The sequence below is a fragment of the Barbatula barbatula genome (assembly GCF_947034865.1).
Source record: "Barbatula barbatula genome assembly, chromosome: 17".
NCBI classification, from domain to species: Eukaryota; Metazoa; Chordata; class Actinopteri; order Cypriniformes; family Nemacheilidae; genus Barbatula; species Barbatula barbatula.
This window is the reverse complement of record NC_136780.1, coordinates 12,786,321-12,811,830: the sequence shown is the minus strand read 5'-3', so window position 1 is coordinate 12,811,830 and position 25,510 is coordinate 12,786,321. Positions and strand designations below refer to the sequence as shown.

The following is a 25,510-nucleotide window of genomic DNA, read 5'->3' as shown; positions in this document are numbered from 1 at the left end:
GACATGAACGAGCGTTGCTTGAATGTCCTACGACGATCTATCTGCGCATCTCGGCGGGAGGTCTGCGCATCAGGATTGTGATGTCGTGTGCTCTCTTTCCAGTAGGGGTCAGTGTCGTGCAAGTGAGCAGACAGCGTTGTTTGCGGCCTAGTGAAAGCGTGTTCATCCATTTACCACCGAGGCCTGAGCGCTTTTATTCACGGGGCTCGTTTTAATCAAATGTGAACAACTTAACAGAGAGGCGACACACAACGGCAAACATTTTAATATCACCTTTTAAATATTACATTTCATTTACATAAAACAATTTATTCGACTACGATGAATGACTTGATTTTTCTATTCTTACAACTGGTATGTTGCGTCATCCAACACTAAAGACATCACACGTAAGGCCAATGTTTATAGCTGCTATTTATTTAGACAACAATACACGTGTTCAATAGTGTTTGTGTTATATTTCTGATGAATCCGCAGCTGTAACATGCACAGGAAGTTCTTGCGTCTGCACTATTATCATGCACAAATAGCAAAATGTCTCTTATTTCTCAGTGGGGGAGGGTCTGAACAAAGGCCTTCTGACCTACAACACACAGGGAGCAATGACAAACAAAACAGCCGTCACAAAATGTCAATATTCACATCAATTTTGATGCTTAACCTCCATTCCACAACGCCAGAACAAACGTGACCGGTTAGGTGAGCATTTTGTCGAGCGAGTGAGGCCTACTTTTTGTCTCTCTCTCTCTCTCTCTCTCTCTCTCTCTCTCTCTCTTTCTCTCTCTCTCTCATGTGCCTCTTCCCGCACCCGCAACTGATCCTGCCAGCACTGAACAAAGATAATTACCCAGGAAGCGCTTCGGCCAATCAGACGAGGCTTTGCATCCTGCTTGTGGGAGGGCAGCCAGTCACGGCCCTGCTCTGAGCACACAGGCCTGAGCTGTGAGTGTGGAGAGCCCTCCTCTGTCTAAAAGCTGAGGTTGTCCTCCATGTTTTATAAGTATTGACATTACACTCTTTCAGCCATGCATCCACAGAGGTAAGCTTGATATTTTATTATTACGTGTGTCCTTTGTCGTCATGTTACTGTTTGAATCCACTGCTAACACTGTGAATTGCAGATTTGATTCTTCAGTCACTGGGAAGGCCTGTGTTTCAGAAAAACAGGCCAGAGGAAGGAGGGGGAGGGAGACTCGCTCTCTCTCTCTGAGAGAGAGAGAGAGAGAGAGAGAGAGAGAGAGCTTTGGCCTCTGTTCGACTTAGTCACATGGTTACACTGCAAAGCAAGACAGCTAATGCTGAACTGGCAAACTGTCTTGCATTACAGCGTGTTAAGCCCATATCGCTGGTTCGGTCAACATATCACGGGGTGGGTGGCAGGCCAGTTGGGGGTGATGTCTTTTTTTGTCAAGGTGATTGCCTGTGTCATTGTCTGTGCGTGTCACAAGCCACGCCACACCACACAAAATGGAGGCATCTGTTAGGGCCTATTAGTGAGCTGAGAGCCCCAGCTGTGGTCATCTAGAGAGGGGCAGGATGGGTAACCTCGGGTGTGGTCCACCAATTTGTTACATTTTACTATATGTATTCGTTTGCGTGTTGGTCATTTCTTTATGGAATAACATGCCGTGATGTTTTTAGGACTGTATATATACACGCATTACAGGGCACAGGGTGTCATGCCACGTTTGAGAGGATTTCAGCTAAATCCGCCTGGGTCTGGATCTCGTATATTTATCATATCAATTCGCGTGTTTTTTTGTCTGTGTTGGTCCTTTGCACCCTGGTAAAAATAGAAGCAAGGTTTCTGTCACGTTTCTGTTAATGTTTAAGGCTTTGCTCGAGCACGGATTATTCTGGGAAGGGTTTTTGTGACTTCATGCACGACATCCAAAAATATGTTTTCCCATACGCTTACATTTCAAAAGGATACATTGACACATTAACATTTTACTTCTATTCTACATATATACTATTCTAAACATTTACATCTAGACAGAGTTGTTTCGAAGCAGCTTCACAAGTAAATAGAGGAATAACAGAAAATGTTTAGTAGAATAAGATATAGTATAAAGTACATGGAAGTATTGCACTTCTAAATGTCCCCATAGAAAGACTGTAATCTACTAAAATGGTATTTACCTTTTGTGAGACATTATTTTCAATTAATTGATATAACAGGTTTCATATGTATGTGTGTATACTGTGTGTGTGTGTACATGTACATATATATATATGATTAAACACTGCGTTGTAAATGTTGACAAGCACTTTTTACATATTTGCAAAACCCAGTGACCAACGTAAAGAGTGACTAATAATATGGCAAAAAATATAATTTATGAAATACCAAGATGCAAGGTTCGAAAGGACAAAAGCGATGTGTATATTGTTTGCATTTCATCAGTTAAGTAATCTTACAATCGTTTAACAACATTAATGAAGTCAACAATAAAATAGCACCACCGTACACACATACACAGTGAGCTTTCGATCAAAAGACAAAACAAGGGATCACAATTCACACGGGACCAGAATCCTCGGGTTGCGTTCCCCACGGTTCCTCTGCCTTTCTAATGATATTTATGGCTGCGTTTCAAGAAAACCCATCCGGCACGTATCATATTTCACCTGTTTATGACAAAACAAATAGTCAGCAAGTGGATATACTGCAATTATGAACAATTAATTCAATTGCAATCACGATTGCATAATATACATATGCTGTCGTGATTGACTCTGGTCTTTATAAAGGAAATGATCCACAGTGGGTATTTTGCCAGCGAGAGCAACTGGGAAAGTGAAACCGTATCGACGTCAACATCTGCCGTGGAAACTGTGCCTCCTTAAATGAACGTCGATGGCCTTTAAGTGACTCGCAGCCCACAAGCTTTGTTTAACGGCCAGGAGGAGATTTAGCTTTGCCTGAACGGCGAAGTCTTCGTTTGCATGTTGATACTCAAGTGCATTGCTCTTGTTTTTCTCGGCCGTGGCTCCTGAGAATGACCTACAAGTACACGGACGGGTATATCTCTTTCTCTCCCTGTTTACTGTAAGCTCCCGTGCCATTGACGTGCCAGAGCCCGCGTCTCTGGCCTAGAGGGAGGGGGAGGGGGAGCGTGAGCCGGGCGGTGGGGGAAGGGAGGCATTCTCATTTCCTGCGAAGAGGGAGAAAAAAGACCTCAGCTCACTCTCTGACCAGTTATCTCCACATTCACAGCTGCCTTGCTCTGTATTTGGCTCTGTTTGCGAGAACCTACGATTGTTTGCTCCGTCTGATGAATATGTGAACACGTTTCGCCGGCTCCCATCGATCCAGAAGATCCAGTTTTGCCAACGGTGTCGGAGGCCCGCTTGGTGGCAGGCCGGCAGTTTTCTTTCTCTCCATTGGATCGGCCGAAGGACTTCCTGTTTGTTTGATCTCAGGGTTGAGATTTGCTCTTCAGCAGTTTGGATTTTCAGCCACGCAGTTGGCTTGACATTGTTTGACCTTTCTGAAGAGAGGCCCCGTGGATGGGAGGGTTCTGTTGAGAAATCATATCTATGAAGCTCGCAGTACAGTAAAAACCGCAGAGCCCTCGGGCCTTTGGCTACAAGCTTAGACGTGCATTTCTCTCCTTTTCTGAGTTATTCGAGTTTAATGATGTGGATATTCATTCTCCAGACTAATATTATTCCTCTCACATATGCCATAATCCTTTTTCGCTGTCGATTTTTATATCATCCATGATCATTTTTCTCATCGAGCTGGACTGTTTGCTTGTGATAAAGGTGAGTCTTATTGATGACTGAGGATTTGCCATTAAGGATTTATGTGCATTCGTTTCTCATAGTCTTTTGGGCAAGTGTCCAGTTATCGAAACGAAAGACGGCCGTGGTATGTGGATTTTTGGGCCTTTATTTACTAGCGTTCAAAGGATGTCAAGCCGTGGCCTTCAACGAGAATCATGGGATCAAAACATGATCATTCAGAAGGCCAAGGTTTCATCCTAGCCTGATCTATTCCATCCATCCTGTTCAACCTCTGTTAAGCTTCTTGATTTAACGTAATGAAGGACCGTTGCTTGCTTCTAATCTTTTCTTGTCCTTTCATCGGTTTTGCACAGAGAATGGGATCAAGGCCTCTTTATTGTAGGGTTTTGTTTCTGCAGTGAGCCGTGGACCGCCTTTTCTCTTTCACCTGTCATTTATATGCTCCTTTTTGGCGATGCTTCCCTTCCCTTGGGGTTGAGAAGGTTTTTGTTGATTGAACACAGTGGGTTTTTCCATAGTGGGGGGAGTAAGGACAACTACATTGTGGTTTCATGTGACGTTAGGCCTTCATCTTTTTTGTACTTCTTTGTTTTTTATTTAAGTTTTCAGATGACAAATAGCATAGACATATTTTCCAGTCTCAAAATTTATTTACAAATCAGTTTAGTTCACTCACGTTATTTAATATTGCGCAAATAATAATATTTAATAGTACTAGTATTAATTGTATTTATGAGTTTTAAAGATGAATTAACTCAACTAGATAATACTAGAGAATTGTCTGCAATCTAACATTGTATCCTAACCAAGTGTAGCACACGAACAAATCTTAGCCAGCGTTGTGTGTAAAAGTATTTCTACAACAGCGGAGAAAGGTGCTTGCTTCAATGCGTATCATTATTTTACGCTAACACGCCTCCGAAATGAATCCACCATTTACAAGCAGTCGGGAACATACATCATAATCTTAGCTCGCCTACTTTTCAAAGCGATCGGCTGTTGCCTGGCGTTTGTTGCTTGGTATTTGCATAAAGTCAAGAAGAGCCCAACTTTTCAAAGCAATTGGCCGCCCGGCTGTCAGTCCCATAATGCAACATGTGAGCGTCAAGCGCAGCTCTTATACAATTAAACTGAACAAGCTCGATTTTATAGTGGTGTCCAAATCTTAAGAGGAAAAGATGAATCCCATTTATGTACACGTAAATACCCACAATGCATCATTAGGGTCACACATGAATTCTAATGGCATGGCTGAAAGATGGCTTTCCATTTGTTAAATCGTGACTGTTTCCTGATCCAAACCTCCACTCATTTTAAGTTAAAACAGCCATTTCTGAGTGCTTTTTATTAATACCACAAATTTACGTCAAACTTTTATAAACTCACAGTGTACACTACAACCTCATGGAACATCTGAGATTTCGTTATAGAGATACATGTTAGGATCATGTTTTTTCATAGTTTCAAAGAAAACCATCAGTATAAACTAGCATTTCTTGTTATTTTCCTATAGCATCTGATAGAGCGTTTGGATCCGGAAACGGTATATGACCATATACATATACATTATGGTGGTGTATGGTGTGAATGTTAACAAGTGGATTCTGTTTTATGGAAATGACCAATACAATGTGGCATTTATCAACGAGAAAACAGAAAATAGTCATGTCTACAAGCAAACAACAGCTTAACCTGAGCTGTCAATGTGAACGCTAAATAATGTTTACAACATGAATCTTAACATTTTTGTCACATTGTGTAGTATGTGAAAAGACTATAACCTGTGGGGAAATTCCCACACCTGAAATTTGCTTAAAAAATTAAAGGGACAGTCATTAGATATATATGCCACCTTAATTCAAAGAAGCCAAAAGGTTCGTTCACACCAAGAATGAGAACTATAAAGATAACCTTTTACAATCAAGTTTAGGGGAACAGTCTGCAACAACAATATAGATACAGAGGAACGATATTGTAAAGCACTTTTCGTGTTTCTGAGCAAGAATACATTTACAAACCAACAAAATACAATAGAATTTGAAATAACATTTAAATAAGCATAACATAATCATATCGTCGCAATCCTTCCAAAACCTCGGATGTCCAAGGAAATGGAAAAAGCACTGTACTTTTTCTATGACTACACACAGTTTTGTCAAAGCTGACGAGTAATTTTTATTGGTTCGATATTTGTAAAACCCAGTTACATATATCAATTATCTAATAATAATGATTTATGGCAAAAAATGTAATCGTGAAATATGGAGATACCAGTTTTCAAAAGGACCGCAGCAAAATGTTAATTTAGATTGTTATGGTAATTTTTATAGTTAACATGTTTTTGAGTGAATGCACCATAAGGGACCCCCAAAAAAATTCTGCCATCATTTACTCTACCTCGAATTGTTCGAAATCTGTATAAATGTCTACAGTTCTTGGCCACCATTGACTACCACAGTAAGAGAAATGACAACGGTAGTCGATTGTGTTCAACAGAACAAAGACATTTATAAAACAAAAAGCCTTATATATTATAAGCATTCTTCCAAATAGCTTTCTCTGTGTTCATCGGAAAAAACATATTTGTACTGATTTGAAACGACTCGAGAGTGAGTATATGAAGACAGAATTTTCATTTTTGGCTAAACTGTTCCTTTTAACTCCACTGTTTCTTGATTTACTAGCCATATCCATAGCTGATGGTATTTTAGATTTGATTGTGTCTGAACTTGACCACGATACCCAAAACATCTCGGGTAACCAAACAAATCCAAATTTCCACCAAATATTTTACAGATTGCAGCTTTAGGTTAAAATGATGCTATATCTAGCTCCAGCCTACAAGTAGAAGTGATTCAGATAAGGAATGGAAGACAACACTGCTATGAACAACAACATAACTCTGGAGATTAGATTACATCATCCACGTCTTTTATCTCAGGGGGAGACCTCATGAGATTTCTGTTTCTTATTCCATCTCTTTCTTTTGCTCGCTTGTCTCTTCTAAGCATCTCTTCCTTCTTCATTTAGTTTGGCTGAGGAGGAAATAAAGACCGAATCGGAAGTTGATGGCATGGAGGTGTTAATGCCACCAAAAGGTAATCTATTATTTTCATTTATTTGCTTTAGCTGCTCATTGCATTCATCTGATATAATGGACTTCCAACAAAGATTTCGGAAGAAGTCATTCTTTTCATCTACCACATCAAACCTGGCATGTGACTGAATATTTTCTCTCAATGACTGCAGCTGATTGTAATGATCTTAATGTAGTGAGACATGATTTGACACAACACATTCTTTAAAAGACACAAAGCGCTTCTGATCTTTTTGTAGTCCTGTGGAGATTGTCGGCGTGTGTGTTGTTTGTACATTGAAAGGTCACAATCGCATGGCCGACGGAGAGAGGTTGCCAGGAAATGTATTATTCGGGTTTGCTTTGCATAATTTATTTATTTATTGTTACATTCTTAACGCCATTCCAGTATATAAGGCTATATTAATGGCGAGAACTAGTCAATCTAAACACAAAAGTTTATCCTGCTTGTCTTTGGGCCTTGGGAGAAATCCGTAGTGAACCCATGCTGACACAGAGAACATGCAAACTCCACATAGAAAGGCTTCCCGTCCAAGCTGGGGCTTTGCTTCGCATAACAAAGAGACTGTCGTTCTTTTACAGCGGTCCCTGATCTAGGATCAGCAGAGCAGACGATGGCCGCTCAGAAGAGGAAAGCACCCAGTCCTCCACATTCCTCCAATGGACACTCTCCCTCCGACACTTCACCTAGTCCCTCAAAGAAGAAGAAGAAACCAGGAATGATCAACAACAGTAAAGACCAAGTACGTTGGCATTCCATTCGCCTGTTTTGTGTCGGATTTTAAGACCCGATAATACAAAGAATTCAAAATGTACGTTGCATTTTAAGAAATGCTCAAGAGAGGAAGTCAAACTCTTTCACTCGATCCTATTTTGACTGCTAAACTAAATAATCAACATTTATTGTGGCCTTTGTTTTTTTATTAAAAAATATCTTGTGTGCCGTTTTGAATAAAAGATTTGCATGAATGCAGTCAACTCCTTGTGGGAAAATCTGTTGAAAAAGCTACAGTGGCTTCTTAAACAATTTGGACACGTATATGAATGTCTTCACAATGGATAACAAAATATCAAAACAAGTAGCGTTTATTTTAGGGAAGGTTAGCACAGTTTCGAATGCAATGTCTGAAGTAAGAGATTTACTGTTTAAAATTGAAACAAAACATATTTGGACACTTTGTGGTATAGTGCTCAAAGTTGAACGTAGTTACAAAACTGGCCTGGAATGGTGAAGTTAGTTTTGAGAAAAATTCTACTGTTGTTTGTGTGACGTTACCACTTTGACATTTTGTCATTTACATTACATTTATGCATTTGGCAGACGCTTATATCCAGTTTATTTATTGACATTCATATATTTTATTTGTATGGATGAGGTAACTAAATACTTTTGGTGCCACTGTGTGCTCACTTAATGCGATATGCAAAAAAAATTACGTTAATTGGCGTTAAAGGGACAGTTTACCCAAAAATGTTGTTTACTCATCCTCATGTCAACCCGTATGCCTTTCTTTCTTCAAAACACAAAAGAAGATATTTTAAAGAATGTTGGTAACCAAGCAACATTGACCCCCATTGACTTTCATTGTGTGAAAACCATTGAGACATTCCCCCAAATGTTCATAAACAAGTTTTAAATGACATGAGAGTGAAAAACATGACATCATTTAATTTGTTTAAACTGTCCCTTTAATGGATGTTTTATAGTTTTTGTAATAGCGTTGCAGTCGCAATGATGATTGTTTCATGCAGGATGCCAAATGCAGATTTGTCTATTGGCCCCTATGACAATAAATTACGCACAACAACCATAGTATACATTTGATAGATATAGTAAAACAATAGTAACCAGAACTTTACTATGGGCTTAAACCGTAGTTTAAAATAAAAAACTGGTTATCAATTCGCCATAAAATAAAGCAATAATAAAACCATAGTTCATTTTCTTAACGTAAAGCAATCCTTTATTAATATCAAAAAGCACTAATAATTTTCTTTTTTGACATTTGAGGAAAAATCCTGTTACCCAGATCCATTACTGTAGCCAAAATATTACTACATCTGTCTTTGTGGTAATACTTTCCATTGACCTACGTATAGTTGGCATCTATATTTGGCATCTTTGACTTTGTAAATGAGTACATTTGGATTTCATTCCAATCCCAGTCAAACACGCATCATTGTGTGTGTTTCCTGAAATTAGGAGGGAAATCCAGCACAATGTCCTCCCGGTTGCATTTCCGCTGCTTTTGACCCAGTGGTCATTTGACTGCTTACTATCCGTGCTTGATTTATTTCAGTGCCTTGCTACGTGTCCCCTGCAAGTGTTGTGGCTTGTGTTTTGACCCCCTGCCCTGTCTCTCTTGCCTGCATTTCAGTGTGAGCTTAGACATGGTCCCTTTTACTATGTCAAGCAGCCCGCACTCACCACAGACCCTGTTGATGTTGTACCGCAGGACGGGCGGAACGATTTCTACTGCTGGCTGTGTCACCGCGAGGGCCAGGTGCTCTGCTGTGAGCTCTGCCCGCGCGTCTACCACGCCAAGTGCCTCAAACTGGCCGCAGAGCCCGAGGGCGACTGGTTCTGCCCAGAATGTGAGGTATTGAACGTTAAAGGACTTCATGTATTGCGTCAGATCTGTCTGGATTACTTCGGCTTGTTCTCTTGAAGTCGCTTGACTGTCAGTTTAAAGGTGCAATTTCAGCCATTTTGGTAACATCTGCACACCCTCCACAAAGAATCCCGCTTTACAACGCCATCTCTGCCAATCTGATGGGACAAAATTGTTTTTGTGTACTAAAAGATATTGATATAAAATGTATTCTTAAATTTTTGTAGATTACCGTAACATAATTTTATTAAAATAGAAAATAGATACAAATAGGGCCATTAAGCGATTAATAGCATCCAGAATAAATAAGTTTACATAATACATGTCTGTGTACTGCACATAATAATCCTGTATTTATAAAGACATGCACATTTATGTAAACATATTTAGGACAGTTTTAGGTTTTATATTCAGCGATTAATAGTTTGACTCTCCTTATGAAGAACATCATTTTGAGCACATATCATTCATTCTATTGCTGCATATATAATATACAAAAATGTAATTGACCTTATTTGTGCAGGGAGAAAAACCTTTGTCTTGGAAAGTTGCTCCGCCTCCAAAACATTTTTACTTTATGCTGACATCATCAGTCCCTCTTATTTCTCCTACATGTTTTCCTCTTTTATTGTCCTGTTTTCCTTGGACAATCCAAAGTAATTGGAGCTGCAAACATCTTTTGGTTTTGACATTAATCCCCTTACATGAATGATCTTGCAGTCGCTGTGAACTGACAGATATTGACCTCTGGGCTTTAAAGCTGACAGTCTTGAGAATGCTTTAGAACATATCATAAATGTGATCTGGATGCCTGTGATTTATGTAATCGGTGCATTGATTTCACTCTCTGCCTCAGAAAATAACCGTGGCTGAATGCATAGAGACTCAGAGTAAAGCTATGACCATGCTCAACCTGGAGCAACTGTCTTACCTGCTCAAGTTCGCTCTTCAGAAGATGAAACAGCCAGGGGTGAGTAACCAATACCTCAGCGTCAAACGCCTGCAATTCATTACTCACAGCGTTGGTATCAGTTTTAAATATCTGGGCCGAGTTGACTCATCCCTCAGAGCAGATCTTAATGAATGATTTATCTTGCAGACCGAGCCGTTTCAGAAGCCTGTGTCCCTGGAACAGCACCCAGATTATGCAGAGTATATATTTCACCCTATGGACCTCTGCACGTTAGAGAAGGTAGGTGACGGATGGTGATCTTATGGCAAGAACCTTCTCAGTGGGTTTGATAGCGATCTTGTGTATCTGTCTACATTTTACATTGTGTTGATAAGCTTAGTTCCCATTGAAGGGACAGTTCACTCCCATCATGTCATTCACCCTCATGCCGGTCAAACCCTTTATGTGACTCTTTCTTCTGTAAAACACAAAAGAAGATATTTTGGCAAATGTCTCTGTGGTTTGGTGTCCATACAATAGAAGTCAATTGGGCAATGTTGTTTGGTCACCAACATTCATGAAAATATCTTCTTTTGTGTTCTGCAGAAGAAAGTATCTTCATCAAAACAGGTGTCAAAACATGTCTTTTTGTGAAACGTTTTGACACCACTTTATGTAAACGGTTGTAAATGTGAGACATGTACTCCAACTGACAGCTCTGTTTGTAGAACTTCAAAAAGAAGATGTACGGTTGCACGGAAGCGTTCTTGGCCGACGTGAAATGGATTCTACACAACTGTATAATTTATAATGGAGGTCAGTGCTGGTCTATTATTAAAGTTTATATTTTTGGCTTAAAATCGAATCGAAAAAAACATTTTTGGTCAATTTTATGCCCTCTTTAGGGAACCATAAGCTAACCGCAACTGCTAAAGTTATTGTCAAGATCTGTGAACATGAGGTGGGTGAATTTAAATGCTTGACACACAGTATGTGGTAGATGAACATGCTAATAAAAACTGTTCAATAATGTTTTATCTGTAAATCATCCACAGATGAATGAAATTGAAGTTTGTCCAGAGTGCTACCTGTCTGCCTGTCAGAAGAGAGACAACTGGTTCTGTGAACCTTGTGTAAGATGATGTCTTCTATTTTCTTTATTTTTACATTATTGTATAACCTCAATATTACATTGAGGCCTGTTGACGCAAAGGGTGAATAAGTTGTGAACATGATTTAGGTGAAAACAATGTTTTCCCTGGTGTAAGGCATTTCCAGGTTTTTATCTACTCATAGGTAGATTGTTAAAATTCATTCTGTAAGACTTACAAAACTCACTGATTAACACGATTTGAGCTTTTTTGTCTCACAACATAATAATGTAAAATGTATTTAATTGGCACTGTATTATTAATAAACAAATATATCACTTTTTTTTAACTCTACTACTATTTCCTTTTTTTTATCTGTATTTTAAGTTCGACTGTATGTTGCATTTAAGAATGTGAATGTCTTGAAAGATTTTCTTCATCATTCTTATGAAAACTTGACTTGTGAATTTGTATTTTCCTGAAGTCTCAGCCTCATCCTTTGGTGTGGGCCAAGTTAAAAGGTTTTCCCTTCTGGCCCGCTAAAGCCCTGAGGGATAAAGAAGGTCAGGTGGATGCACGGTTCTTCGGCCAACATGACAGGTTAGCTTTCTATTCCATTACTGTCATGTTTACTTTACTGTATGATTCGATTCCATTTTATTTGATTGTTGAAATCAACACATAAGATAAACCATCAATACGATATGCATGAAAATATTATGTGCTCTTTAAATATTTGTGTTCTCTTTTAGAGCCTGGGTTCCCTTAAACAACTGTTACCTCATGTCTAAAGAGATCCCGTTCTCTGTCAAGAAGACCAAAAGTATCTTCAACAGCGCCATGCAGGAAATGGAGGTTTATGTGGAAAATGTGCGCAAGAAATACGCCGTGTTCAATTACGCCCCCTTCCGGACTCCTTACACACCCAACAACCAGTTCCAGATGTTGCAGGACCCTAGTAACCCCAAAAAAGGCCTGGTTAAACCTGAGAAACCGGACAAAGTCAAGTTTAGCTTTGATATGACCGCCTCTCCCAAGATGCACCTGGGTAAGACAGTGGTGTCTGGAGGAGGGACGGGGCGGCGGATCTCTGTGACGGACATGCCTAGATCTCCAATGAGCACCAACTCTTCGGTCCACACGGGGTCAGACCTGGAGCAAGACGAACGAGGGGCGCGAGTTTCGTCGAGTCACTATAGCGCCGGTGAAGACTCAATGGATTACACAGGTACTTGATTTGGTGTAACTGTGTTTAACTTTTTCTGAAATTGGATAGTAAATGTTTATTTCTCTGCACACTCTGAGACAGATCAATGTCGTTTGATTGATCGTGTTTTTTTAAAACAGCTTCACCTGCGTCTCTGAAAACAAGTGGCAGCCCCAAGCCTTCACTACCCACACCGGTTAAACAGGAACGGAGTTCGGGCACCGGGGGTATCCTCAACCTCAACCTGGGTACGTCTCAAATCAACCTGCCTCCCACAGCTTTGACTATAACATCTTATTTAGCTTATTTAGAACATCAGATCCAGGAATTTGTGCTACATTTATTGTTGGTTGTTAAAGTAAATTGCTTGTAATACTGTGTCTGCTAAATGAACAACTGTTAATGTTATTTTGTCAGATCGTGTTAAAGCTGAAATGGACCTGAAGGAGCTAAGTGAGACCGTTCAACAACAACAGCAGCAAGGAACCTCAGTGCTCCTCACATCTCCAAAAAAAACAACCAGGAGTTTGGATAAAACCATAGAGAGCTGCAAAGCTCAACTTGGTAAGGAACATAATAAAATACCCAATGCTCTTCATATATCACCTGCACCATAAACTGAAACTGACTCCTCTCCACTTGCAGGAATCGATGAGATCTCAGATGACGTGTACCGCCGTGTGGAGCACAGCGACTCGGACGAGTCTGACAAATCTGACTCCAGTGACAGTGAATACATGTCCGATGATGAACAGAAGCCTAAGAACACTAACAACAGCAACACTGTCCAAAATGCATCCAAAAAGATGCCGAGACTTCCATCCGCTCAGGGACAAGACCAAGACACTGCCCCTTCAGCCGGTGGAGGAACGGCAGCCGGGGACAAGAAATCCTCAGATCTCCAAACCAAAGAGAAGATAAGTGGTGGCGTGGAGAAAGATCCTCCTGAGAAGAACAAGCCCCCACCACAGACGCCAAGGGAAGAGGGAAGAACTGCAGACCCGAACCTGGATATAGACTCGGACTCCGAACGGGAACTGGTGATAGACCTCGGTGAGGAAGCAGGAGGAAGAGAAAAGAGGAAAGCCAAGAGAGATGCCACATCGGCCCCCATCTCTACACCTAAAGACCAAACCGCCATTAAAACCGAAGGTAGATATCACATTTTCTGGATTTTGTTTCTGGTTTCATTTCTTCATCTTCTAATATTCTTTTCACGTTTGTTCTTGTATCCAGGTAAAGCTCCCACATCAACCAGCATATCGGCATCCCCGTCCACAGATAACATCTCGCCTTCCTTCAATTCCGGTCCCAAAGACACGTCCATGCCAGCCATCAAGCCGCCAGCCCCCGTCACGACCGTATCCACCGTTCCAGCCACCACGACCTCAGGTGCTCAACCTGTTCCTTCGGCCCCAGCCGCCTCTAATGTGGTGAAGAAACAGCGCCCTCTGCTGCCGAAAGAGAGCACACAGCCAGCTCAACGTCCTGCCGTGTGGAACCAGGCCGGTGGTAAATTCCAGACGTCTTCACAGAAGTGGCATATGCAGAAGGTTCAGAGGCAACAGCAGCAGGGTGGGCAGGGTTCACCGACGCCAGTGCCGAGCCAATCACAATCGCAGACAGGAGCGAACGAATCCAGCACTCACTACAAGACCAGGCAGTCTGTAAAGGGTACTTACAAGTTGCTACCTTGAACCTTGAATATAATGAGCAAAAGTCTTTGATTCCCCAGAATGCTTTGCTATACAGAACTGACAGTAGATGGACTGGGTACATGATTAGCCTTGATGGTGCCATATTATTTAAATAAATCTATCTGCACAATTTCTTGTCTCACTAGCTGTTCAACAGAAAGACGTGTCCCCTGTTAACACTGCAGCTGGTTCCTCCACCTCCAGTTTGGCTGTAGATTTCCTCACCCCTCCTGCCTCCGCAGATGTGGCTGCTGACATCGCCAAATACACCACGAAGGTAAATCTGAAGCGTTAATGCTGAGGCCAATGAAAATGCTATACTGTGGAAGACTAGAGTTCAACAAAAAAAAGGGGTAGAGTGGCTAAATATTTTCAAAAGCTGTAAGAAATCCAGATTTAAATGTGTTGTTCTTACTTTCATCATAATTGCAGATGATGGACGTAATCAAGGGAACAATGACAGAGATTTACAACGATCTCTCCAAGAGCACAACGGGAAACACCATTGCAGAGGTCTGTACATATCTGTCTTAACATCACTTCTGCTTGATCATTTATTCCACAATGTCTGATCCAACAAGATCCACTATATGAAACCTTTATAGGTTGCAAGACTCGGAAAAAAGTTTGCTCACTCTTCTGGTATTTGTCTATATTTATGCAGATTCGGCGGTTGAGGATTGAGATTGAGAAATTGCAGTGGCTACATCAGCAGGAGCTGTCAGAGATGAAACATAATCTAGGTAACCCGGCATTGCAGAAACACGCTCTTAAAGTGCAAAAAACATTGAATCTCATATACATGTTTTTAATGTGTGTTCCAAGTATATCAATCAAAATGCACAATAAAACACAATAAAAACATGATAGCACAACAATAACATGATTTTTGAAAAAAAATTAAGTCTGTTTTTGACAATAAACTATTCATATATGTAGTTTTTCTGAATTAACTATTTATCACTGTTTCATTCTGTGACCTAATTATATGAAATTCCAGAAACAAATTAGCATTAATATGCAGAAATTGAAATGGGATAATTTGGTCAAAGGTAGTAATATATATGATTTTTTTATATTTTTTATTATACATAATTAGTTATATATTCATTATTTTATATTTAACATTATATATAATTAAGATTATTAAACATTTGATTATACATGCAGATTGAGCTGGTGTGGTGCATTTTAAATTAAGAACATGTTTTTCTGTTTGCAAACAAAAACACTTTGTTGTACCCAGGGCCGGCCCAAGCCTTTACAGTGCCCTAAGCAGAATTTTGTTTTGTGGTCCCCCTGTGCCCCCAATACAGTCGATATTATCAATGTTTGATTATTTGCACGCTCACTTTAAACCTAACACGCCCAAATCTATTAGTTGTGTATGTGTTTGGGATGTAGGAATGTCATAAAAACAAAACCACATAAACCTTGCATTACACGTTTATTTTCGATTGTCAAAACATTTGACAATTGCATTACTTCCAATTTTAGGTAAAGTGTCGCTAAATTTTTAGCACAGGCCCTTGAGGATAATTTTATATTTTTTTATTCAGTGTAATTGATAACCGTTCAATGAATTTACAATATGCACACAATTATACTTAATCTTATCCCAAATAAAATGCTGAATTGACATGAATCACTTAAATTACAAATCTTTCATCTAATTCAGCATTTTGCCATCTGCATCAGTGAATGCTGTCGGGTGTTTAACATTTATATCGTTACACGTTAAAAAATATTAAATGTCACTTACAGTATGTCGTGTGTATTCTTCAACTTTAAAACTAAAGCGTCGTCTGCTGAACAGCTGAAGACGTGACAGTAACTCCCGCCTCCTTTCATTTAATTGGCAACCTCACTTATTTTGATACTGCAATGTTGTGTTTAGTCAGTAATTGCACAAATTTTGACACACAACACAAAACAAATAGTGGGTACGGCTCTACATTAGGAAATGGATGTGTGTTGTGAATACATAACAAAAAAGCTGTAATTTAATGTGCTCTTGGGGGCCCCTCAGTGGCGGCGAGGCCCTAAGCAGCCGCTTAGTTCGCTTATAGAGAGGGCCGGTAACTAAAGTCAAATTTATATTTTAAAAAACATGGCAATGGATATTGTGTGAATCCTACTATATTTGTGTTATTGTAGAGTAAGTGTTATCTTAGCTTTTGACGGTTAACACAGTTCTCTCGGAACACACACATGATCTTCAATCACTAATATATCACCACTGTGTGTATGTGTAGAGCTGACCATGGCTGAGATGAGACAGAGTTTGGAGCAGGAGAAAGAGAGGCTGGTTTCCGAGGTGAAGAAACAGATGGAGGTGGAGAAACAGCAGGCGGTGGATGAGACCAAGAAGAAGCAGTGGTGTGCCAACTGCAAGAAAGAGGCCATTTTCTACTGCTGCTGGAACACAAGTTACTGTGATTACCCCTGCCAGCAGGCCCACTGGCCCGAACACATGAAATCCTGTACACAGTCAGGTACCAAGTGCTCTCTTTACCACTTTTGTTGCATGTGATCATGCATGTAAAGACATTCATGCAAAATTGAATTACAATTAACCAGTTACTCCTAATTGATAACTTGTCGCCTCGTGAGGTCACATGACATCAGTGTAGCATACGGACACCCACCGCTGAATTGTAAGAAAACAGCAAAACTACTATACATTATTCTAGTGACCTCTGGAATACTCAGTCCTGATTGGACAATCACGCTCACTGACCAATGAGAATTAAAGTAGGCAGCAGCATACTAGACTAGTTTTCTGCTCGGATCACAGCCTTCCTGCATTATTAAATAAGATTCTTTCTCCTCAGCCTCAGCTGCTCAGCAAGAGACCGAAGCAGAAGCTTCTTCGGACCCAGTGGGAAAACCTGTAGGACACTCCCCTAAAACCCATCCAACGCCAGCAGTTGAGCGAACATCGCCCCTGAACCGAGGACCCTCCCCTTCAACAGACAAGACTAAAGGCAGCTCCTCTGTTGCTGTCTCATAACAGAGTTGTTTCTGGATTTGCACCTTTATCATCAAAATGGTTCCAAATAATAGAAGAGTCAGACGCTGCCACCACATGACATTCACTCACAGAGATTAAAAGACAGTTTTCTTTGTAAGTGTGGTCAGGACACAATGTGGGCCCACTTCCTGTTCACTACATCACAGGCAACATTAGGAGAAACGCCTATAAACTTTCGATTCATTTCTACGTACGCTGTCGTTCGTAATTGAATGTGTGACTTGTAAAGTACAAAGAGAGACGCCCTTTGATATGAAATATGCAACTGTTATATTGTTGTGCTTTTCTTTTTTTATACATATCAACTTTTGTAAACTTCGCAAAACAAACAAATGTGTTTGATCGATTGTTTTTTTTGTCTTAATGTGAAAGAAGCACTTAGAAGTGCCTCTGGAGGGGTGGGTTTACTTCATGTAAGCCAAATGAAGAGCGTGTTTGTACAAGGTTCAACATCTTTTACGGAATGTGATTGAAAGCACTCGTGGATTGTCACTACATATTTGAACACATTAGAAAGATCTATACTCTGCACATCTTTCATCCATGAAAGGCTTCTCGATTCAAAAAGTAATAAAACAAACAAAATCTAGAAGAGTAAAGGAAAAGATTATTCTTACTGTGGGCATGTTTCTTTTTTTTTCTTGTCTTGTGGACTCTCTTGTTTACATACTGTAAATAAAAAAGACTAAGCAGAGATGATATCTGTAAGAAAAATAAAGTCTTAAATGAGACAAATCTTAGGTGGTCTACTTATATTCTTATGTGGAAGCAGTTGTATTAAATGTGTTTGTGCTCTTTCATTTCACATTTCTTCTGACAAATAAATATTTGACAAAAAGATCATTATTATAAGAAGGACTTACCACAAAATAAAAGAATGCATTTATTTTACCTGGTAAATGACAATATTATTATTATTATATTATTTAATAATAATAATAACAACATTGATGGAGTTATTATTATTTTTATTGATGTTTTTGTTTTGTTTGTCATTATTAGTATTATTATAGCTTGGAAAAATAAGAATTGATGAAATTACAGTATGTTAAATAATTTCAGTAAAATTATACTTCCATGACACATTTCCAAAAACGTATTAAATTAGTACTCTTTCGTTACTGTAGGAATGGCGTCATTAGCCTTATGCAGAATTTAACTGCTTTTCAAATCAATTAAACCACATGTAAATGTAATTATTAAAATTACCTTTACAAATAAAACATTTACAACACGATCATTTATTACTCTAAATTTGTCCGGCGTTTGACTTGATGCGACAGGCTGATGACATTAAAGTACCGCGAGAGCCATTAGCCGCGCCTGAATTCGCTCACTTGTTCACTATGTAGCGAATGATAAAAGTCCACTATATGGGGAAGAAGTGAATGAAAATGAGTGAACAATTTCGGACACTGACGTAATATCATCCTGCGTCTGACAGTACTCGCCGCGGACATTCGCCATAACGCTTATATTACACCTGTGTGGCTTTATGGGTTGTTTTGTAAAATGGTAAAGTAATTGTTTTACATTATTATTGCGTTTGTTTTTGATAAAGAGAACAAAACAAATGTTTGCCACGTTTATTTACTATAACATTTATTACGTTTAATAAAATTACTTAATATATTTAAATAGTAATAAAACACTGCTTTATATAGCATTCATTTAATCTGTTTATTCTCAAAAGGCAGAAAATAACTGTCAACAAATACAATCCGTACATTCGTGGCACGCTCCTCCATATTCTAATCAGGCGGTTGATTCGCGATGTATCATGGGAAATCTGAGTGACGGAGGGGACTCGGACGTGTACACCCAAAATGAGAATGCATTGTGGGTAAAAAAGTAGTGAACAAACGTAGGGACCGAGTTGTCCCTACAAAATGGTGGGCACCCGATATAGTGCACTATATAGTAGGTAGGGGGCGAATTCAGTCGCAGCCACGAATCTCTACGTGATGACGTAATACGTTCGAAGAACAAACCGACGCATGATCTGAGAGAAAGAGGCGCCGGCGAACAAGAGGTAAAACTCGTCTTGAGAGATCTGAAATACCGTTAAATACTTCGTCTGTCTTTTATGTCGCATAACAACGACCGAGAGGGATTATAACATTACATACACGTAATATAAAAGTGTATATGATGAGTAAACGGTTTATTTATAGCGATGAAGTTACGCTGAAATCATCCGTTAGCTCCGGTCGCTAACGGAAGCTGATGCTGCTGTTGCTGATGTTTTACGGGACAAAGACTTCACGTTGTCTGTCTGATGGTTCGCCGGTCTTCTGCTCCGTGTAACCGCTGTTCGCTATTTGAACGAATACGTGGTATTATCTTGGACTTCAGGTTGCGATTGGTACTGATAAATAAGACGAAGCGGTCGCAGGGGAAGGCGAGGCCTGGGAAGGAGCAGCTGAAGGCGGTGTTTGACTCGAGGGCTGCGGCTCGAAATCTTGAGACTTACATAGACAGTATTTTTTTCCGTATAAAACGCATTTTAATCGAAGCTGACTGCTGTGAACAGAATTGTCATCCGATTGGATGTCGCCTAGGCAGGGCACCTTAATAGGTATAAAGCCACAGACAGCGCAACTATGATATGACTGCTGTTTGTGTCACAGCATCTCCTCAGCTGTTGGTTTAGTGCCATTATAGTGCATTTATAGAAGCCAGCGGATTATAGTCTCATTTGATCCTGAAGCACACTAGTATCTCCGTAAGGATCATTGACTATTTAACTAAAGAGACTGTGTATTTATTAAAATATTGCTTATGTCCTAATGGACACCCAGAACATTGTGTTATTGTGGAAGGGGGTGATTTTGTTTGTAAACTGGTTAAAGAGCAGGTCTTGACATGAAATCTGAGATCAAACCTCTTTGGTACACTCCCTTAGTAACCACCCATGTCATAAACCATGTAATGGTTTACGCTGTACATCATCAGCCCGTGTGTTTTTAAATTCTCCCTAGCGGCATGTTTGGCACAATTACAAAAATACACTACATGTCCGTTCTTCACTCATTGACGTTGAATGTCTCATCTTTTGTGTTTTAGGACATGGCTGTTAACGTATATTCCACCTCAGTGACCAGCGACAATCTGAGTCGCCATGATATGCTCGCGTGGATCAATGAGTCTCTACAGATGAACTTCACCAAAATTGAGCTTTTATGTTCAGGTGAGTTATGGGGCGACTATGGGTTTTACTCCATCAGGAATTGACAATGAAGGTGTTTTATAATAGTTAAATCATCAATGCTTGTATAGCATTTTAGCTTTTGATTTTTCGCAGCTTCCCTTTAAGAAACATTTGAATGAAAACCGGTCAAATATGAGATGTATTGAAAACATGACATTATTGTATTTAAATCTGTTTTTTACATGTAAGCATGTGTGTGTTCATATATGATCTCACTGTGAATGCGAAGCAAAAAAGGTGGACTTTTAACAATTTGATGTGTCTGCAGGTGCAGCCTACTGCCAGTTTATGGACATGCTGTTCCCAGGCTGCGTGCCTCTGAAGAAAGTTAAATTTGGTGCAAAGCTAGAACATGAATACATTCACAATTTTAAGTTATTACAAGCTGGCTTCAAGAAAATGGGAATTGACAAAGTAGGTTGCTTGTATGTTGTTTGTTAGTTCTGAGTGAGCAATGCAGAAGAGTCATTTATTCATCAGTATATATTAGATGTAATAAGTTTCATTATAAAACGGTCAGTTCTGCTCCTTGATTCTGATGGGCTGAGCCGACTTCTAAGGCGTTATAAAATACATAGATTTATAACGGCTTTGTGTCGTGCCACAACGTCTGAGCGGTTATAAAATGCACTGTACTGCTTCTTGGGGCTTATTGCTTTATTTTGCAACGGTACATAAATGCATGTAAAAAGTTTAGTTCTTTTCTTTCAGTTGACCTTATAAATCTTTCCTTATGATTCAGTAGAATAATCTTATGCTTTCATCCTCAGATAATTCCGGTTGACAAACTGGTAAAGGGGAAGTTTCAAGACAACTTTGAATTCGTCCAGTGGTTTAAGAAGTTCTTTGATGCCAATTACGATGGCAAAGAATATGACCCGGTGGAAGCACGACAGGGCCAGGACACCATGCCAGCACCCAACTCCTCCATGTCAGCCCTCAACAAGCCCAAAAAAATCATGAATGCAGGTCCGTCACAATAATGTTTTCAATCAATTATAGAAAGGGACCTTACAGACAAAGTAGTGGTGTTAGAAATGTCAGAAAGAAAATCCGACTGTATTTATTGTTACAACAGATATTGTGTTAATATTAATGATATTTAATCATTCTTCAGTAAGCTGTATTTTAAAGGACTCATCGACCATAATAGGGCTGGGCGTAATGACGGAATATGCCGTTAACGCAGAATAAAATGTAATCGTAAGAGATTTATCTATTCCATGTATACAGCGGAATGTAGATAAGTAGGTGTTTTAACTCTGCGGTCTGCAAGTTGGGAGTTATGATGAACAAACATGCGAATATAACACCTGTAACAGTTGTTATATTCTGTATCAGCCTGTAGTTTTGTGATTCACTTCAGTCCGACACTTTCTCTCTCACCCGCAGTGCTCGTGCAGGGGTGCAGGGATCTGCGCGTGCATATTTAAAAAGCTCATTCTCACGTATTTCAGAAGTCAGATTGTGTTGTAAAGCTGGTAATAGTTCCATAAACCTGCCTACATTATAACTATGGTGAGCATTAAAATGAAGTGTAATAAATAGTCAATCTAAGAAAAATGAGGTATAAGATATAGGGGTAAAATCGGGAATTGTTACCGTGAAATAAAATTTCTCCTTCCATGGAATCGATTGTTGGTCATTCGGCCCACCCCTAGTCCGTACCAAACATATCCTGTTCATTTATTTATTGCAGGGCATCCGTCCCCTTCTAATAAGTCAAACCAGCTGCTGTAATCGGTATGAAACTGTATCACAGCACGTGGGGGTCTTCTTCTTGTGTAGGGGATTAAATGGTCCACAGACACAGCTGTCGTTCTCTTCTCGCATAGCTGGTGATCATTTGGGTGTTAAAAATGATCCAGGACTCTGAATCTGGGGTGTTTTTGTGGAATACGCTTGGTTCTATTAAAACCTCTCCGTCTGAATTCTTGAACAATCAAGACAATTGTGATATAATATAAGACAAAAAGAAAATTGACCTTGATCCAACTGCAGGACAGTCCGTTTTAGTAAAGCTGAAAGAGATTTAAATCACATTAAGGAGTTGTATGTGTCTACTAACTCACCCACATGGAAAGTGCTAGACTGAAACATTTCAGGGAAACAATGAAGGATATGATTGGGCTTATAGTTTTTATAAATGATTGCTTGGACAAAAAAAAAGAAGGGAAATGTTGGCTTCAGTTTCAAGATACTCAGTCTCTTATTATTGATTTCACCAACAGCGCCACAGAGAGCAGCTGTAGCGAAAGTAATGCCCAAGATGGTGCCCACCTCCGCACGGAGACCCGGTGCCGGTGGTGATGAGGAAAGGGCGGAGCTTGTTCAGGAGGTGCATCATATTCCCACATCATACGTCACATCATTGCAGTTTTCCGTTTTCCCACCATCTCACAGTGAATTTTTGGCCTCTTTTAGTTAAACATCCTAAAGTCTACAATCCAGGATATGGAGAAGGAGCGGGACTTTTACTTTGGTAAACTGAGGAACATCGAGCTGATCTGTCAGGAGAAGGAGGGGGAGGGAGACCCCACCCTGCAGAAGATCGTGGATATTTTGTACGCCACTGATGTGAGTCTAGCTCAAGTACAATCTCAGCTTGCACTGACTGATATTAGATTTGTGTGGGTTAATAGTTCAAAATGTGGGTTTATATAAATGAACAAGTTGCACCTCTGGCCCCCCGGGGGTCCAATGGCCATCAACATGGAACCAAGTATTATAAATCCTGATCTGTCATCACCATGTTTGACAAACAATTTGAAATATGACACATCCTTGGGGTAAACTGGCCAACCCCACCTTCAGTGGCACGGGCATGTTAAATACTAACAAGTTACTACAAGTGTTTTTAAGAGTTGAGATCAATTTTGGCCCAAAAATTTAATCCAGAAAAAGAGTTCCGGATCCGTATGACTTAATTTCTTTATTTTTTTCAGGAGGGCTTTGTCATACCAGACGCTGAGTCAGAAGACCAAGAGGAATTCTAATACTTGTGACTTGCAGGTTTACCTTCCCCATTCCTGCCCCCGCCACACAGCCGCTGCCCCCTCATCTTCCATGTCATGTTATGCATTTGGACTTTTATCTAAACAAACTCCATATTGTTTTGTCTGTTAAAGCATGCCCAGACACGCATCATGTAGGAAGAGCCGTTTTAATTCTCTTAGACTTCCATTGAGAGGTGCCTGCCACAATACTCCAGTTCACTTCAAAAAGCGTGTAAAATACAATGTCTAATATTGCTTTTCCGCCGAAAGCAACTTCAGACACCCGCAAACGTATTTATCTTGTTTTAAATGTCTCCAAAAGAAGTCTCAGTCACTTTAGTATGTAGGAATGTTTCTCTCCCCTCTCTGTTTTGGTACATATCCATGATGAGATTTGAGTCAGAATAGTACCTTACACTGACACAACACTGAGGGTCGCGAGATTGAAAACGTGTATAGATTTTTTTGTGCAAACCTCTTCCTAGATTCCACTTGTTCTTGGTGCTTGCTTTAGCGTAAGGCAGGTAGCAGTCACCACCGCTCCAGTGTATCTTCAGTGACTGTGCCTTATACAGACTGGAGGGGAGTGGACCCAGTCTGATGTTTGTCTGTTGTTTGTTTTATGGATGTAGTGAAGTATTGTTTATGGTCCAGCACGAGTCAGGTTTTGTTGTAAGATATGTACTAACACTCTAGGTTTTTGCTACGTGATTTGTAGGCAACAGGACATCGTCCTGTACTGTAGCACGTGCAAAAATCTTTTTTAATTATCATTTTTATGTCTTGCATTTAAAGAATTCTATCCGTATGAACTTAATTTTCACTACATTGCTGGACTCGAGGCCAAAATTTCAGTTGGCAAGACAAACCCCGCCCATCACTGCGTGGACCGCGCAGTTTTCTACCTGTTTTTACTGCCTTATATTTAATGCATTTTTTCTATCCTTTCACTCGCAAATGTCTTCTGGCAAATGTTTGTAATTCAAATTAAAGTTTTAAGGATGTAAAGTTTTCTTTTGTTTCTTTTTTAAAGCAGCAGCTGAGTTGTGTTTATCTTGGATGGAGAATCAAGACCTTTTAAATGCAAGAGACAAAAACCTTTTGAATTATTTTTAAATAACCAACTCAAGACCATTCCGCAAACAAACATTGTCATGTTAAATAAATGTGAATCACATTAGAGTAAGTTATCTTAACCTCCATAAAAAAAAATTGGAAACAAAAGCTTTACGTCTCATGCATTATGTTTAAAAGACCTGCATGCTATAGGATGCCTGCGTTATGACCTGTAGACCACGCATTTAATCTAGGTTGGTTTTAGGACACAATCCTAATGACTTGTCTTTGGATCACTGTGCCAGTTCTGATTTTTCTCTGATGTTTAGCTTGTATTGTCATTGTTTTATGTGCACTGGTTATTCTGGATTCTCTGTGTCTGTTTCTCAATGTTGCGTTTTAAATCAATAGCACATGCAAAACCGGCAATCAGAGTTTTTAAATACCTAGAAAATCCTCGTTGCTGGTTGCTTTGGTTCACTGGATTTCAAATATTGCTGAAAATGGATGGATGTAACTGTTCTAGTCTAAACAGGAGAGTAGGGAAAACTCACATATGCATGAGAGAGTTGTGATGAGACACAAGGTGGATGCCCGTAACACATGAAATGATCTAATGTGAAAGTGGTTCATGTCTGTGAAATGCAGTAGCTCACCCTTTCTTTCCAAACAGTGGCAATTCTAAACGATCTGTAGCAAAGGTACATTCAGTCTCTCCCTGTTTTTGTACTCGCAGGCTGTTAAGAACTTCACATTTTTAACAATTTGCTCAAGTCCATTTCTTACAATAAAACAGTATTTACATGTCCTTCTTATGGTGTTTTTATTTCTGCTGATGCGGGACTGCATTTTTAGGATTCCTAA

The 25,510-nt window shown here is 39.7% G+C and overlaps 2 protein-coding genes across 5 annotated transcripts; both read left to right on the top strand.

Annotated features, from left to right (window-relative positions):
* Nucleotides 1-678: 678 nt before the first annotated feature.
* Nucleotides 679-18,272, top strand: prkcbp1l (protein kinase C binding protein 1, like). Of its 3 annotated transcripts, none has more exons than XM_079478465.1 (20): nt 679-1,039; nt 6,784-6,851; nt 7,433-7,593; nt 9,307-9,450; nt 10,319-10,432; nt 10,562-10,654; nt 11,083-11,170; nt 11,260-11,315; nt 11,410-11,487; nt 11,930-12,045; nt 12,198-12,673; nt 12,793-12,900; nt 13,070-13,216; nt 13,298-13,804; nt 13,889-14,326; nt 14,496-14,626; nt 14,782-14,862; nt 15,014-15,092; nt 16,605-16,844; nt 17,184-18,272. In XM_079478465.1, the coding sequence occupies exons 1-20, from the start codon at nt 1,026-1,028 to the stop codon at nt 17,360-17,362; spliced, it is 3,318 nt and encodes a 1,105-aa protein (XP_079334591.1). In that variant the 5' UTR covers nt 679-1,025; the 3' UTR covers nt 17,363-18,272. The 3 variants fall into 3 exon arrangements, with proteins under 3 accessions (XP_079334591.1, XP_079334589.1, XP_079334590.1); XM_079478463.1 differs by having other exon boundaries at nt 9,229-9,450; XM_079478464.1 differs by lacking the exon at nt 679-1,039 and adding an exon at nt 1,286-3,771 and having other exon boundaries at nt 9,229-9,450.
* A 941-nt stretch (nt 18,273-19,213) lies between these two features.
* Nucleotides 19,214-25,454, top strand: mapre1b (microtubule-associated protein, RP/EB family, member 1b). Of its 2 annotated transcripts, none has more exons than XM_079478429.1 (7): nt 19,214-19,415; nt 20,450-20,573; nt 20,863-21,008; nt 21,365-21,563; nt 22,826-22,932; nt 23,019-23,171; nt 23,540-25,454. In XM_079478429.1, the coding sequence occupies exons 2-7, from the start codon at nt 20,453-20,455 to the stop codon at nt 23,588-23,590; spliced, it is 777 nt and encodes a 258-aa protein (XP_079334555.1). In that variant the 5' UTR covers nt 19,214-19,415; nt 20,450-20,452; the 3' UTR covers nt 23,591-25,454. The 2 variants fall into 2 exon arrangements, with proteins under 2 accessions (XP_079334555.1, XP_079334556.1); XM_079478430.1 differs by having other exon boundaries at nt 19,413-19,961.
* Nucleotides 25,455-25,510: the final 56 nt, after the last annotated feature.